General features: G+C 35.9%; 1 protein-coding gene across 5 annotated transcripts in view; it reads right to left on the bottom strand.

Annotated features, from left to right (window-relative positions):
• Window positions 1-13,016, bottom strand: part of TWF1 (twinfilin actin binding protein 1) — a 25,660-nt gene extending 12,644 nt beyond the window's left edge. For 4 of the 5 annotated variants that reach the window (XR_004965724.1, XR_004965725.1, XR_004965726.1 and 1 more), the window contains exons 1-8: window positions 12,871-13,009; window positions 10,944-11,021; window positions 8,579-8,757; window positions 7,282-7,377; window positions 5,896-6,000; window positions 4,161-4,286; window positions 3,734-3,884; window positions 3,483-3,604 (exon numbers count right to left, since the gene is read on the bottom strand). Coding sequence is in view for 2 of the 5 variants with exons in the window: in XM_036297059.1 (XP_036152952.1) it covers window positions 3,483-3,604; window positions 3,734-3,884; window positions 4,161-4,286; window positions 5,896-6,000; window positions 7,282-7,377; window positions 8,579-8,757; window positions 10,944-11,021; window positions 12,871-12,895 (882 nt within the window). In the remaining 3 variants the exon portion in view is untranslated. Of the gene's footprint in view, window positions 1-946; window positions 3,089-3,482; window positions 3,605-3,733; window positions 3,885-4,160; window positions 4,287-5,895; window positions 6,001-7,281; window positions 7,378-8,578; window positions 8,758-10,943; window positions 11,022-12,870 lie in introns of those variants that run through there. The other variant, XM_036297060.1, reaches the window with a different exon arrangement.

Raw genomic sequence — 13,016 nt, 5'->3', positions numbered from 1 at the left:
GCTCGCAGGGGGGGCGGTAAAGGCAACCAGGCTGATGGGGGGGAGCAGTTAGGGGAAACCAGGGTGACAGAGGGGGTGCAGTTGGGGGTGACCAGGCTGGCAGGGGGAGGGGCAGTTGGGGGTGATTAGGCTGGCAGGGGGGGCCGTGAGGGGTGACTAGGCTGGTGGAGGGTGGGGGCAGCTGGGGGCAACCAGGCCAGCAGAGGGGAGCAGTTGGCGGCGACCAGGCCAGCAGCGGGGACAGTAAGGGGTGACCAGGCTGGGGGGGGCGGGGGGGCAGTTAGGCGTGACCAGGCCAGCAAGGGGGGCAGTTGGGGGTGATTAGACTAGAAGGGGGGTCAGTGAGGGGCAACTAGGAGGGGGGGCACTTGGGGGTGACCAACCCAGCAAGGGGGGTGACCAGGCTGGCACGGGGGGGGGGTATAGTTAGGGGCAACCAGGTTGGCAAGGGGGGCAGTGAGGGACGATCAGGCCAGCACGCAGAGGCAATGAGGAGCAACCAGGCAGGCAGGCAGGTGAGCGATTAGGAGCCAGCGGTCAAGGGGTCCCGGATTGGAGAGGGTGCAAGCTGGGCTGAGGGGATCCCCTGCTTCCCCATGCACAAATTTTGTGCACCAGGGCTCTAGTATTTGAATAAGCTGGTTCCTTAAGAGCTTATCAAGTATGTTGCTGCCCTATTGTACTGGGTGTTTCTATGACAATGGGAATGTGTAACTCATGGCATTTCCACGATTGTTGCAGCAGTGGAAAGTTCTCATCTAAATGAAGCACTCTTGATTCAACTTGCGTAGGTTTTAAACTACTTAAAGTCCTTTTTGGTTTAGACAGGTTAATTAACAAATGAATAAATGAATGGGATTTCTAACCTATCACCAGGCATTGCATTATGTAGAATCGTCCAAACATTTAAAAAAAGGTTATACTAGAAAACCAACTTAGTACACAATTTAAAGAGAAAAATTTTTTTATTGCAATATAAAATGCACTTATAAAATGTCCACAGAAGACGTAATTCTTCAATGCTATATAAATTTATTGGGAATATGTTATTCACCTTCTATTGTTATGATGACACCACCTAAAATATACTGTAAACGATGAGTTACACTCTATAACAAATGCATCACTGATTTTTCAACAATCATTGGTTTAATAATAATTAGTTTTAAGACTCTATAATCACATCTATATTCTGGAATGTTCATTTACTTTCATGTAGTGTAGTGGAATTTAGAGTATAATTGCACATGGATAGTACAGAAAAACATTCACTGCTAAATTATTTTATGACAGATGAACAATCTTCCTGACTAAAAACAACAGCTTCAGGATTCTCAATGCAGGAATTTGTGTGTATGTTGTGTCTATGTGTGCACCCATGAAACAACTTAAAATATATCTTTAGTAAACAAGTGCAACATTACTGTTGATTATTTTGCACAAACATAATAGTCTGATTAATTGTAAACAAACAAAACCCCACACAAATACTTATTTAATTCTAGGAAAAAAATCTGTCAACCTATAATTACTCTAATATGCTTTACTCGAACACACATCGAATTTCTGAAAGGTGCATATATTACCTTAGGTAATAATGTGTAAAAGTGAGTGTTTTGTATTTTATACTATGAAATGTGCATTTCTGATATTGTTTTACGCAGCATAAAGTTTAGATCAAAAAATTCTGAATTCTGGATCCCCACAGTTCATTTAGAAAACACCTCCAAGTTATGGCTCTCGCAGCAGGTTTAATAGATTAAACATGATGAAGTGTTCTAGCTCCCTCTATTTCAAGTATCAAAGAAAAATGAGGCTCAAAATCTCTGTAGGTTGTAGATAAAAATGCAAAGCTTTGGAAAACAGTTAAATGTGTCTTGAAATAAGATAAAAATCGAAACAAGATTCTTTAGTGTTCATCTGTGTTAGGCCAAGTACTGGGACTTTAAAACAGTTTGGTTAAATCTGAATATTTGCTCAAAAATGATAGAGAACACAATTTTCCTATAAATATATGGTTTTGTAGAGAAATCAATCTTGATGTTTTCAGTATTACTGACTTTAAATATTTGCTTTGGAATTATATTAAATCTACGATATTACATTCAATTGAACGTAAATATTTGGCCTCACACTACTTTCAATGAAATGACTTACTTTTGAAATAGAAATTTTTAAAGCATTAGAAAGAGAATGTACTAAAGCTGTATAAACATGTCTTTCAATGACATGAGAAATCCTGCACTACAGAAAATATCTTGTGCCCTTAAGGTTTCAGAGTGAGCTGATCTTCTGAAATTTTAATGCCATTTAAAAAACCAAAAAGTGAAATAGAAGACTGCTGCAAGAAAGCACTGTTTCTAAAAGTTGCAAACATGATCCCACTCTGAGTTAGCCTGCTCCTCAAAGTAAGCAACTTTCCACCTCTTCTTAGGCACACTAATCTTCAGCTTAGAAAATAATCTAACCTGATTCTTTTTTTTTCTTTATTGATTAAGGTATTACATAATCCTTAAATAGTATGAATATTTTAAGGCCTTTCTCCCTTAAAGAAAAAATTTTGTCTCACTAAATAGTAATAGGAAGTACATCTTACTTTCAGACATTAGACTTTCTGGAATTGGCCCAACTGTATAAAACTTGAAGAATTCTGTGACAGTGTGGAATCATCACTCTGAAAACAGTGTGACAAAATTAAACATCACTATATTGAACCCTTTTCTAGCTTTAACTCAAAAATAGAAATCATGAGACTTCTATAACATTAATTTTAAAAACACACAGAAGTGAAAAGTGCTATTTTTCAAAAAGTTCAAATTTTTTCTCTACTACATATCAACATGGAATGATTTTAGTTCTCCTGTACTAAAAGTTGGACTTTTAAAAAACTAGTATTGTAACACTTAATATAATGATATTAATCAGTAGTGGCTTCAGTTTCAGCTGGACCCCTAATTAGTCTTCGAATTCCCCTTTTTCCTGCAGGACCTTTAGGTTTTGCAAAACTTTGTTTATGTGCGTGCTGCTTAGGGTGTACTTCTTCATAAAGGAAGTCCGCAGTCAGCTCATCACCATTGTCTATCTCAATCTATAAGAGAAGACATTAATAAAGAGTAATGCAAAATGAAAAGTACACCATGCAAACCTTAATGAGCACTTGAAATGTGGCTAGTGTTATTCAGAAACTAAATTTTAAGTTTTATTTAATTTTAATTTATATTAAAATTTAAGTAGCCACATGTAGTTTGTAGCTACATATTAGAGAGTATAGATCTATAGGGAGATGGATCATGATAGGAGTGGAGGAGATCCTAAGGATTTATGATGAGAACAAGAAAACACTTCTATTTATAAATCACAATACATCATGAACTACATGCAAAGGCAATACAAATCTAGCAAAAACTGAAAAACTTTTAAATAAATAGGTAGGCATTAGATAACTATTGATAAATTACATAAATAAGTAGGTAGATAATTACCTTTCTAATGACATCCATTTGTAGTTGTCTTTCTACAATTTCTAGCAGAGGACTCTTGCAGCTAGAATACAGCATCCGTTCTCTTATACTGCATGTATATCCAGGCATTGAATAAATAAAAACTGTGTTAAAAAATAACAATAAATACAATTACAGCATATCAGTTAAAGCAAATACTAAACCTCATAAAACTATAAACAAGCCTTCTGGGCAAGAAATAAGTAACATGTTAAAAACAATGTGTCACATACCTATAGACTCCAAATAGTCTCCTTCATGGGAATGTTTATACAGAAAGAAATGGTAACGTGCTGAATCCTTGGGAATCCTCTTTGGCAAATCTTTTAGTTCTGTATTTGTTGTGTTGGCCAAAATTATTATTTCATTTTTTATGTCTATTTCCTGTCAATAAGAAACAAAGTATACTCATTAAAACAGATACAAAGATATTTAAAAAATGATAATTAAAATACTAGGAGATAAGGGGAAACATACAGATTTAACTTTTTCACATGAATGTATTATATATTGCTTTTATAGTTGAAAAATATGGGTAAGAACAATCAGGAAGCAAATAAAACAAATAAAAAGTTGGAAAATCTATTAAAAATAGACCTTCTCTAAGCCATAAGCTACCAAAAAGAGCAGTCATTTCATAATAATCATTATATGTCTTACCAATTGCACATAGTTGAGCTGTCTGTTACTCAATTTTTCCAAAGCTTGAAAAGCTTCTCGAGAAATAGGAAATGCCACTCCTTGCAGTGTTTGATGCTTAGTGTCCACACTCACGTCAGTCTGTACCTAAGTATGACAGATTTAATGTACGGATAAATTTTCAGCATTTAGCAGTGTCATATGGCAGATATAACAAAACCCCACTTTTATAAAGTGTCATTCCACCCTTGCCCATTTCAATGTAATTAAAATGAACACTTAAAACACTACGAACTTAAAAAGCAAGTAATTTTTCACATTTGTTAATGTCCTGCTAGCACTTTGTCAACATGCACAGTGCATGACACATCTTTATGAAAATGTGGGGAGTGAATGTAAGTGTTAATGGGTTTTAGGGGTTTTTATTTATGTTTGGCACAACTGCAGTGAGCTACATAAGCTCTCTGAAGTGTCTTCATTTTACACCTTTAATTATCAAATTTTACTTGATAAGATTTATGGACAGTAATATATATATATATAAAATATGTATAGAGCTTTATTTTGTTCTGCTAGACATAAAATGTAACACAAATACCATGCACTGAATTCAAAGGAGTACACACAGTATACAAAGACACACACACAGCTCAACAAAGTATACTACTGCAGAAGTTCCAGATTCAGAGCTTTCAATACTAAGAACATGGGTGTACATGTACTGGAAGAAGAGTACTTCAAGAAAGCTTTCAATGCATGTTTAAGACTTTTATACTCAATAACTGATAGCTTATATAGGGTCTCATTTGCAGTGTTGCAACAAAAAATCAAAAAGAAGTTTTACTTTAAAAAAAAATGAATGGAGATTCTACAGCATAAATGATATTGGATAATGAAAACATTATAGAACATGTGCAAATGCATACCCCAATATGATCCTCTGGGTTCTGATTGCAAGGAATAAAACAAACTATCAAACTCGTAAAAAAAAAAAAAAAATCACACAAAAGTACCTACTCAAATTACCTGAGTTAATATAAAAATAGATCCTTGCTATTAGGTTAAAGAATATTCAATCGCTTTCCAGACTTATTCCTATTAGTCTGTTAGTCAGACTAATGAATAGTAGTTTCTGCTACTTGTTCTTTTTTTTTTTACTTGCTCTTTTCTATAAATTCCAGTAGAAATACAGTAGCTTTTCTAACTTCTAATTAGAATGAATACAGTAAACACCTTAAAAAATGATAAACAATAATATGGAATTTATTAACTCAAATATGCTAAATAAGTATATACATATAAACACCATCTAAGTAGTGTCCACAGAATTTATAGAGCTTCTAGAACTCCTTAACATCCTATAGCATTTGTATTTTATTCTCTTTAATCACCACTATTCCCTGACATAACATAAAAAAAAAAAACACCTGCTTTAAGGAAAATCAGTAGATACAGTATTCCCTGCACTAAATGGGTAACATACACTTTTCTCATTATTTAGTATCTAAAGTACAAAGTTAAAAACAGTTGTGCTTCCAACAGGAAGATTTACTCTTCTGTCAGATACATTATAAAGACAAAAGAAAGCTATTTATGAAAATGACGTGAAGTTGAATATTCACTTTTAACCTTTTTCCTGAAAACACATTGAGCATAGTCTTGTCTCTAAACTAAACAGAATAATGTAAGCCACCTAACCTATTTACTGTCTAGTTATCACTTAAAAGCTTGCAACGGTTTCAAAATGGCAACTTACCTCATTAATTTTAATCTGTCGTAATTCTTCCTCAGCTGCAGTCAATGGGGCAGGAGAGGATTGTGACAGCAAGTATTTTTTATATCCATGTAATGATACATCTTCCTATAAGCAAAGAAATGCACTACTATTAGTTATTCTCTGGAAGTCACACCTCAGTGAGGTTACTCAGAACAAATTGCCAATTTAACAGAAAAGAAAATGTTTTCATTGAAATAAAACTATCAAGAATTTTACTATTTTTCCTTATTTTTTAAATCCTCTATTCTATAGGTTTCAAATTTAAGGGGAGAATCTACTCTTCATTTCCTAAAATTTTATAATTAACAAGTCTTTTTATGAGTGTGCTGGTGGTGATGGCCAGCCACATGATGAACCAGTCATGCTGTAAGTCTAAAGGACAATTCTCATTAACCTACTGGGGAAGCCTGCCCTGTAATTATTTAACAATCAACATATCCAGACTATAAATTCTTATTATAATGACGTAATTTCTCTATAATCATTCATAGAGAATAATAAAAGTTCTTATTTCAAAGAAAAAAATATTCCAGAAGTCTACTTTTTATCAAAATTTTGTGGTTTGGAAGACTGAGAACAGAATTAAAAAAACTAGGCCATTTTACAATTAATGATGAATAAGCAAAGTAATCCATTTAATTTTGTATTCTACAGAACAGATTATATTACTTTCTTAACCAGAAAAAAAAAGTCTAGGCAACAAAAGTTGTTCACACTGGGACGGTGAGGGTTGCCCAGGGTGGGAATGGCTAGGGGTTGGGGGAGGGTGGTGTCAATCGGAGAAAAAGGAGACATATGTAAAACTTTAGACAAGAACAAAAAACAAAGAAACACTATTAAAAAAGAAAATCCTGTTCAAAAAATATATTTCAATTTCCTTTTAAAACAAAGTAAATTCCTAATCATAATTTAACTAATTTAAATACATTAATCAACCCACTAATTATCCCAATTAACTATCAAATCAATTTACCTGCCTCAATGTTCTGATTTAAATAAAATAGTTACTGCTTCCACAACTTGGGTATAAATGTCCATAATATCTAAAAAATATTTTATCAAGTAATCTCTAATTTTTCTGAGTCTATTTCACTATCATTAAAATGAAATGGTTGAACTAAATGAGGGGTTGAACTAGAGTATTTCTAGGGTATATTCTAGTTTTTGAAGTCTAACTAAGTAGATTCCAACGTATTTTTTAAAGGATAATTATGTATGTTTCAGTTAACTTAGCTATCATATGAAATATAACAATATTTTCTCTCTTATTCTTATGTTTACAGATTCATCAATCCAAATTCATATCAATTACCCATTAGTTAGGAGTTCTTCCATCAGGTATAATTATAAAAGTATGTTTTGTACCTTTACTGTTCCAAATACTTCATCTTTAATGTGGCCACCTCCAAACTCCTTTTTCAGAGTTGCTCTTGTTGCTGCATACAACATTTTTTGACGAACCTATTAAGTTGTGAAAGTTTGCTTAGAAGTTTATAGATAAAATCTATTATTACAAAAGAAAGCACTTCCTGAATATATTAAAATATTCAAGCACATTCAAAATAAACTGTACTGACTACAATACGCTAAAGTATGTGTCTACAAATAAACATAACACCAGTGTCTAAACGATCACGGCTATTAAGGCAGACTTCAATTTATGTCATACTTTTCAAAAAGTGGAAAACAATCTAAATTCTTATAAATTACTCATTTTTAAAAGTATAAAATGAGTTCAAGAAAAAAAAACCCTACTTAAAACACTATTTTAAAATATGAGGAAGAAAAAACTGAAATGAAGTAACTTTGCTACTGACATATTACTAAAAGCAAATCTAGATTAGACATTACTAATTAAGATCAAATATTCATAGCATATCTATGGTATACATGGGGTATACAAGGGATATATGTGATATACCTATGGTATATCCATAGAAGGGAAACATAAATGAAAAGAACTACAATATATACTATAATTAAAGACTCTAATAACATCTATGGAAAACCAATAGAAATTGTCAATCAACAGAAATCATCATTTCATAATCCTGTATGGTCAAATCCAGTATTTCTTTCAGATAGGATATATAAAATTAAAGAGGAGGATGACTCTTGAGAATGATATCTAGATAACTTTAAAAATTGTAGTTTTTCTACAAGAAACAAGAGAATTACTGTTTAAAACATTAGTATTATCCATATATTAATTTTGTCTTTTGTTTTATTTAGTCAATCTATTTAGTCAATTTTAACTTTACTAAAAAAACAAAAACAAAAACAAACAAAAAAACACAACCTGTATCACTTGAATGGCAGTTGTTAAAAATATTTAATGTAACGTTCAATTAATTCTCAGAATTATTACAATTATTACTCTCAGACCAAAGTAGTTAGCTTTATTCTTTAGAGGTCCATAGTAATTTATAATTGCTTCAGGTTTTAAAGTTCAAGTCATTAATAATTATACTGATTTCAAGGGCAAGACTTCTGAATCTAAGCACATTACTCCTAATTCCACATTACCAATCCAAGGATTTTCTCCAGGATCATTCTCTTCTATGGAAAATGATTGTTGCTTCCTAACTTTCTCTTAGCCTAGAAATATTTCAGAAAAGAATTCTAGCATTGATGTTAAACAAGTTACAAAAAAGTTACTTACATGAGAATGATCTGGAGACCATGCAATGAATATCCACTCATATCCCTGGGCATTCTGAGAATCTAACCTGAACAATATATAGCATGGTTGCTTGTCCTCCAACAGGGGTAAAACAAAGGAGTCATAATCCTTATCCCAGGAATCTGAAGGTTGACTACACGATCCAATCACAAGTTTCTCTATAAAGGATAAATTTTTTAAAGATACATAAATGGTTTGAAAAACCAAATGATAGAGTAACCAAGAATAGAAGAATAAATTTAGTTATTTCCTGATTACTATTATTCACATCAAAAAGTTGAAAGGAAAATGGGTGCTACCCAAAAAATTATGATATAAAGTAGTATTAAAAACAGATACAAAAATGTTATGACTAGCATGGTTAAAATAATGTTACTTATTAAAAAACTCAAGAAAGGAAAAGATAAAAATGACCATAAATAGTTGAGCTGGATGGCTGAAGAATGGGTGGTTATATTTCCTAAAATGCTTAATATATTAAAGTATATTTAAATAAGTGTACTACCACTCAAAAGATAATTTCTGAAATTAACAATGAATTATACAGTAAGAAATATTCAATAAAACCAGGTTTAGTTCCTATCTGGCCATAATGCTACAAATTTAAAATTTGTCCACTTTAAGGCACTATGTGACAGAATCATGTAAAAGTGTAAATGTACTGTGCATAGAGAATCTCTTGCACATATATACAAAGGTGCTGACTGCAGCATTATATAACAACAGAAACTGAAAATAGCTTAAAATATTATCAATAAGAGAATGGACATACCATATGTGGCATAGTCACATGATAAAATTCTATTCATAGTAGTAGCAGTTATTAAGAGAAGATGGAAGTATCTGTTATATTATTTATTCTTTGTAATTTCCTTATTGAAAAAATTTTTTCCAAATAAAAATAAAGTAAAACCAGAAAATAATGATTTAGGAAACTGTCATTTTCCTTCTGTGGAGATATTAGTCAAGCTTTACCATTTTACTTAGTCAGTTAAGAAATGATCGTTTAAAATTTTAGCTCAGCATTTCTAAAATATGCTGCTTTTCAGTTTATTCTTGTTCAATGTGGTAATATATGTAGAACAACTGCATATTTTCAAATTATTCTAGCCTTTTTAATATATAAGTAGAAAATAGAGAGCAAATTGTATTTACTTCCAGTTTATGAGAGGACAAGTTATGTTTCCAAAGCAAAATATTTCAAGGCATTTAAGAGATGGACCTGGAGAGCATTATGCTAAGTGAAATAAGGCAGTTGGAGAAAAACAAGTATCACATGATCTCATTCATTTGTGGAATATAATGAACAACATAAACTGATGAACAAAAATAAATCCAGAGACATGGAAGCACCAAACAGACTGTCAAACCTCAGAGGGAAGGCAGGGAATGGGGGTAAGAGATCAACCAAAGGACTTGTATCCATGTATATAAGGATGACCAATGGACACAGACAATAGGGGAGTGGGGGCATGTGCTGGGGGGTGGGAGAGGTCAACCGTGGAAAAAGGAGACATATGAAATTGGGCTAATGATGTATTGTAACCTATTCATTTGTGATTAAGTAGTTATAAAATAAATTGTTCAAATTCAAAACTAGCAGAATTAAAATATTCTTCCACCCAACCAAATTTTCCCTGCTTACAGATTTTGAAAGATCAACTTAAAGTCTGTTACGTTCTCAGAATGTTTTCCCAAAAGAAGAAAGGGGAATCATTTCTTCAGCATCGATTGCAGTCAAGTGGAGAAAACAGGAGAGTTTGAAATCCTCTGTCTCTACTTCAAAACTAACTTCACTGAATAACTATTCACAGATAACTATATTTTGGGTAATCCCATTACTGATTTCCATTCCAGAGGTGGAAGTCCTGACATTAGAAATGGATTGGCATGCAGAAACAGAGACAAAAAGTAACAGAGGAAGGTGTCACAACAAAAAACATCTTTCTTGCCCTAGCCGGTTTGGCTTAGTGGATAGCGTTGTCCTGAAGAGTCCCAGGTTCGATTCCGGTCAAGGGCACATGCTCCAGTTGCGGCTGGATCCCCAGTAGGGGGTGTGCGGGAGGCAGCCAATCGTTGATTCTCTCTCATCACTGATGTTTCTATCTCTCTTCCTCTCCCATTCCTCCCAGAAACATCTTTCTTTTTCACTGAAAGTTCAGAATTCAGAAGGTAAGCAGAGGCCCATGGGACACGCCCAAAATGTACAGGATCCAAGTTGGCTAAAGGCAAGCTTTGAACTTGCTTCACATTTATAGTTCAAGTCACTGACAATGACTTAGAAGTTTAAAATCTAACACCCAGTAATCCACGGATAAGCAATATATAAAAATGTTTAACTAACCATTTTCAATAGATATTTTCAGAAGTCTGTATTTTCCATTTCTTGCTCTGGCAAAGATATCTTTAACATCTTCACTTGCTGTGGAAAATATAAAAAAATATAAACCTATTTTTATACTTATGTATTAATACTTTCTAATGCTACTTAAGTGAGGAAAAATGAATTACAATACAAAGCAAAGCATCCTGAGTAAATAGCATTCTCTTCTTATCAGTAATTTAAACACAGTGGACACTGTATACAGCTAATAAATATAAATATATTTTAAAAGTATGTTAATGCTAACTTGTTTTAACTAGATAATTCCATAGCAGAACGAACACTGGGCCTGTGTGACTCAGTTGGTTGGAGCGAGACCCGGAGGTGTCTCAGGGCTCCATTCTGGGTCAGGGCACATACCCAGGTTGCCGGTTTGTCCTGATTGGGGTGCTTACAGGAGGCAAGCAATGTTCTCTCTCACATCAATGTTTCTTTCTCTCTCTTTCCCTTCCTCTCTAAAATCAATTAAAAAATAAAATAAAAAAGAAATCACACAGGCAGTGAATATATTAGTCAAACCCAATAATGAACAAATTACAATTCTGAAAAAATACCTTTATTGCTTCTTTGAAAAAAGTTGAAAACGTGCTTTCGTTCTCTTCTACTCCAATTTCAAGCTTATGATAAACAAAAACACCTTTATCAATTTTCTACATTTTCTCATTAGAAATAACACTAAATATAAGCTATCCTACCTCGGCGAAAGAAAAAGCCAATAAAACCCATTCAAGCTTTTACTTCTGGTTACATTTTTCTAACTTGTATTCTCCCAAATGCTGGAATAAGCTCACTGAGCAGATACCTACTTAAAAATCTAACCCTTGTGTTCCCATTAAAGCTCCAATTTCGTTCTTGGGTTGCACGCTTGACAGCACGAACCACTACAGTATTTAAAGCAGTGCTTGCGAGAAGGCTCAAGCGTCAAAGTTAAATCATGACATATTTAAATGTCAAAACCATCGCGAACAGATAAAAACAACGCTTTTAGATTTGAAACTGTTTTGTTTGCGTGTGTGTGTGTGTGCAGGGCAGGTGCGGGGTCCTGTCCAGGACCCTTAAGAACAGAAGACAATGCCATGTTCATCGAGGCGAGGGGAAAAGGTTCGCCGGCCGCTAACAGGAAGGGCTTGTGTTTCTGGCGGAACTCATTAAGCGATCTCGAGTAACCCCGGGATATATTATTTGGCCGTGACGCGGGCAGCGCTTGCAGGCTGCCCGTTCTCCGACACGGACGGGAGGCAGCTGTAACTGCACATGCAACTGCCTGCACGGCAACTAAAGGCGGCCACGCAGGTCGGGCGGCCCAGGTCCCCGGGGCAGTAACTGAGAAAAAGAGCCAAACACCCACACTCGGGGTTTCAGAACGGATTTCATGTTCCCATTTGGGAAGAAAATATGGAAGAGTTTGGAAACTCTCAGTGGAGACGAAAACCATGCCAGCATTTTTCTCTTTATAGTCAAAATCCTGTAACAATCTCCCTTGGACCGTAAGAAAGAAAAACTCTCCGTCTCTCGACAGCAAAAGGAGCCACCGTCGCCTCCACCTTCCCGGGTCTTCCCACCCGATCCAAGGGGGACAGCTGGGCTACGGTCGGGGCGCTGACAGGCACGCCCCCTGCCCCCGGGCCGCCGCGGACGCCCATTTCCTTCGCTCCAGCGAATTTCGGGTCCGTCGGCGACGCGGCGGCAGGGCCCGGGTTGGGAGGGACGCAGGCCGGGAGCGCCCGGGACGCGAGAGCGCGGGGAGGGACGCACAGGCCCGGCTCGCCCCGCGGGACAGGCTCCTCGCGCTCCCGGCCCGACGTCGCCCAGCCCGGCCCGCACCCGCCCGGCTCGCCCGGCGCCTCCCGGGAGTCCCTTCCCCGCGAGCCGCGCCGGGCGCCGTTACCTTGGATGCCGGTCTGGTGGGACATGGCGGCGGCCGCGGGCTCCCGGCTCCGGCGCTGAGTACAGCGAGCGGCCCCGGCCGGCGACTCCAGGAAGTGGAGACTCCCAGGCCGGCCCAACGCGTCATCAGCCTGCGCCCCGCGGCCG

The sequence above is a fragment of the Myotis myotis genome, unplaced genomic scaffold, assembly GCF_014108235.1.
Source record: "Myotis myotis isolate mMyoMyo1 unplaced genomic scaffold, mMyoMyo1.p scaffold_m19_p_3, whole genome shotgun sequence".
In the NCBI taxonomy this organism is placed as follows: Eukaryota; Metazoa; Chordata; class Mammalia; order Chiroptera; family Vespertilionidae; genus Myotis; species Myotis myotis.
Note: the sequence above shows the minus strand (reverse complement) of the source record. Positions and strands in the feature narration are given on the sequence as shown.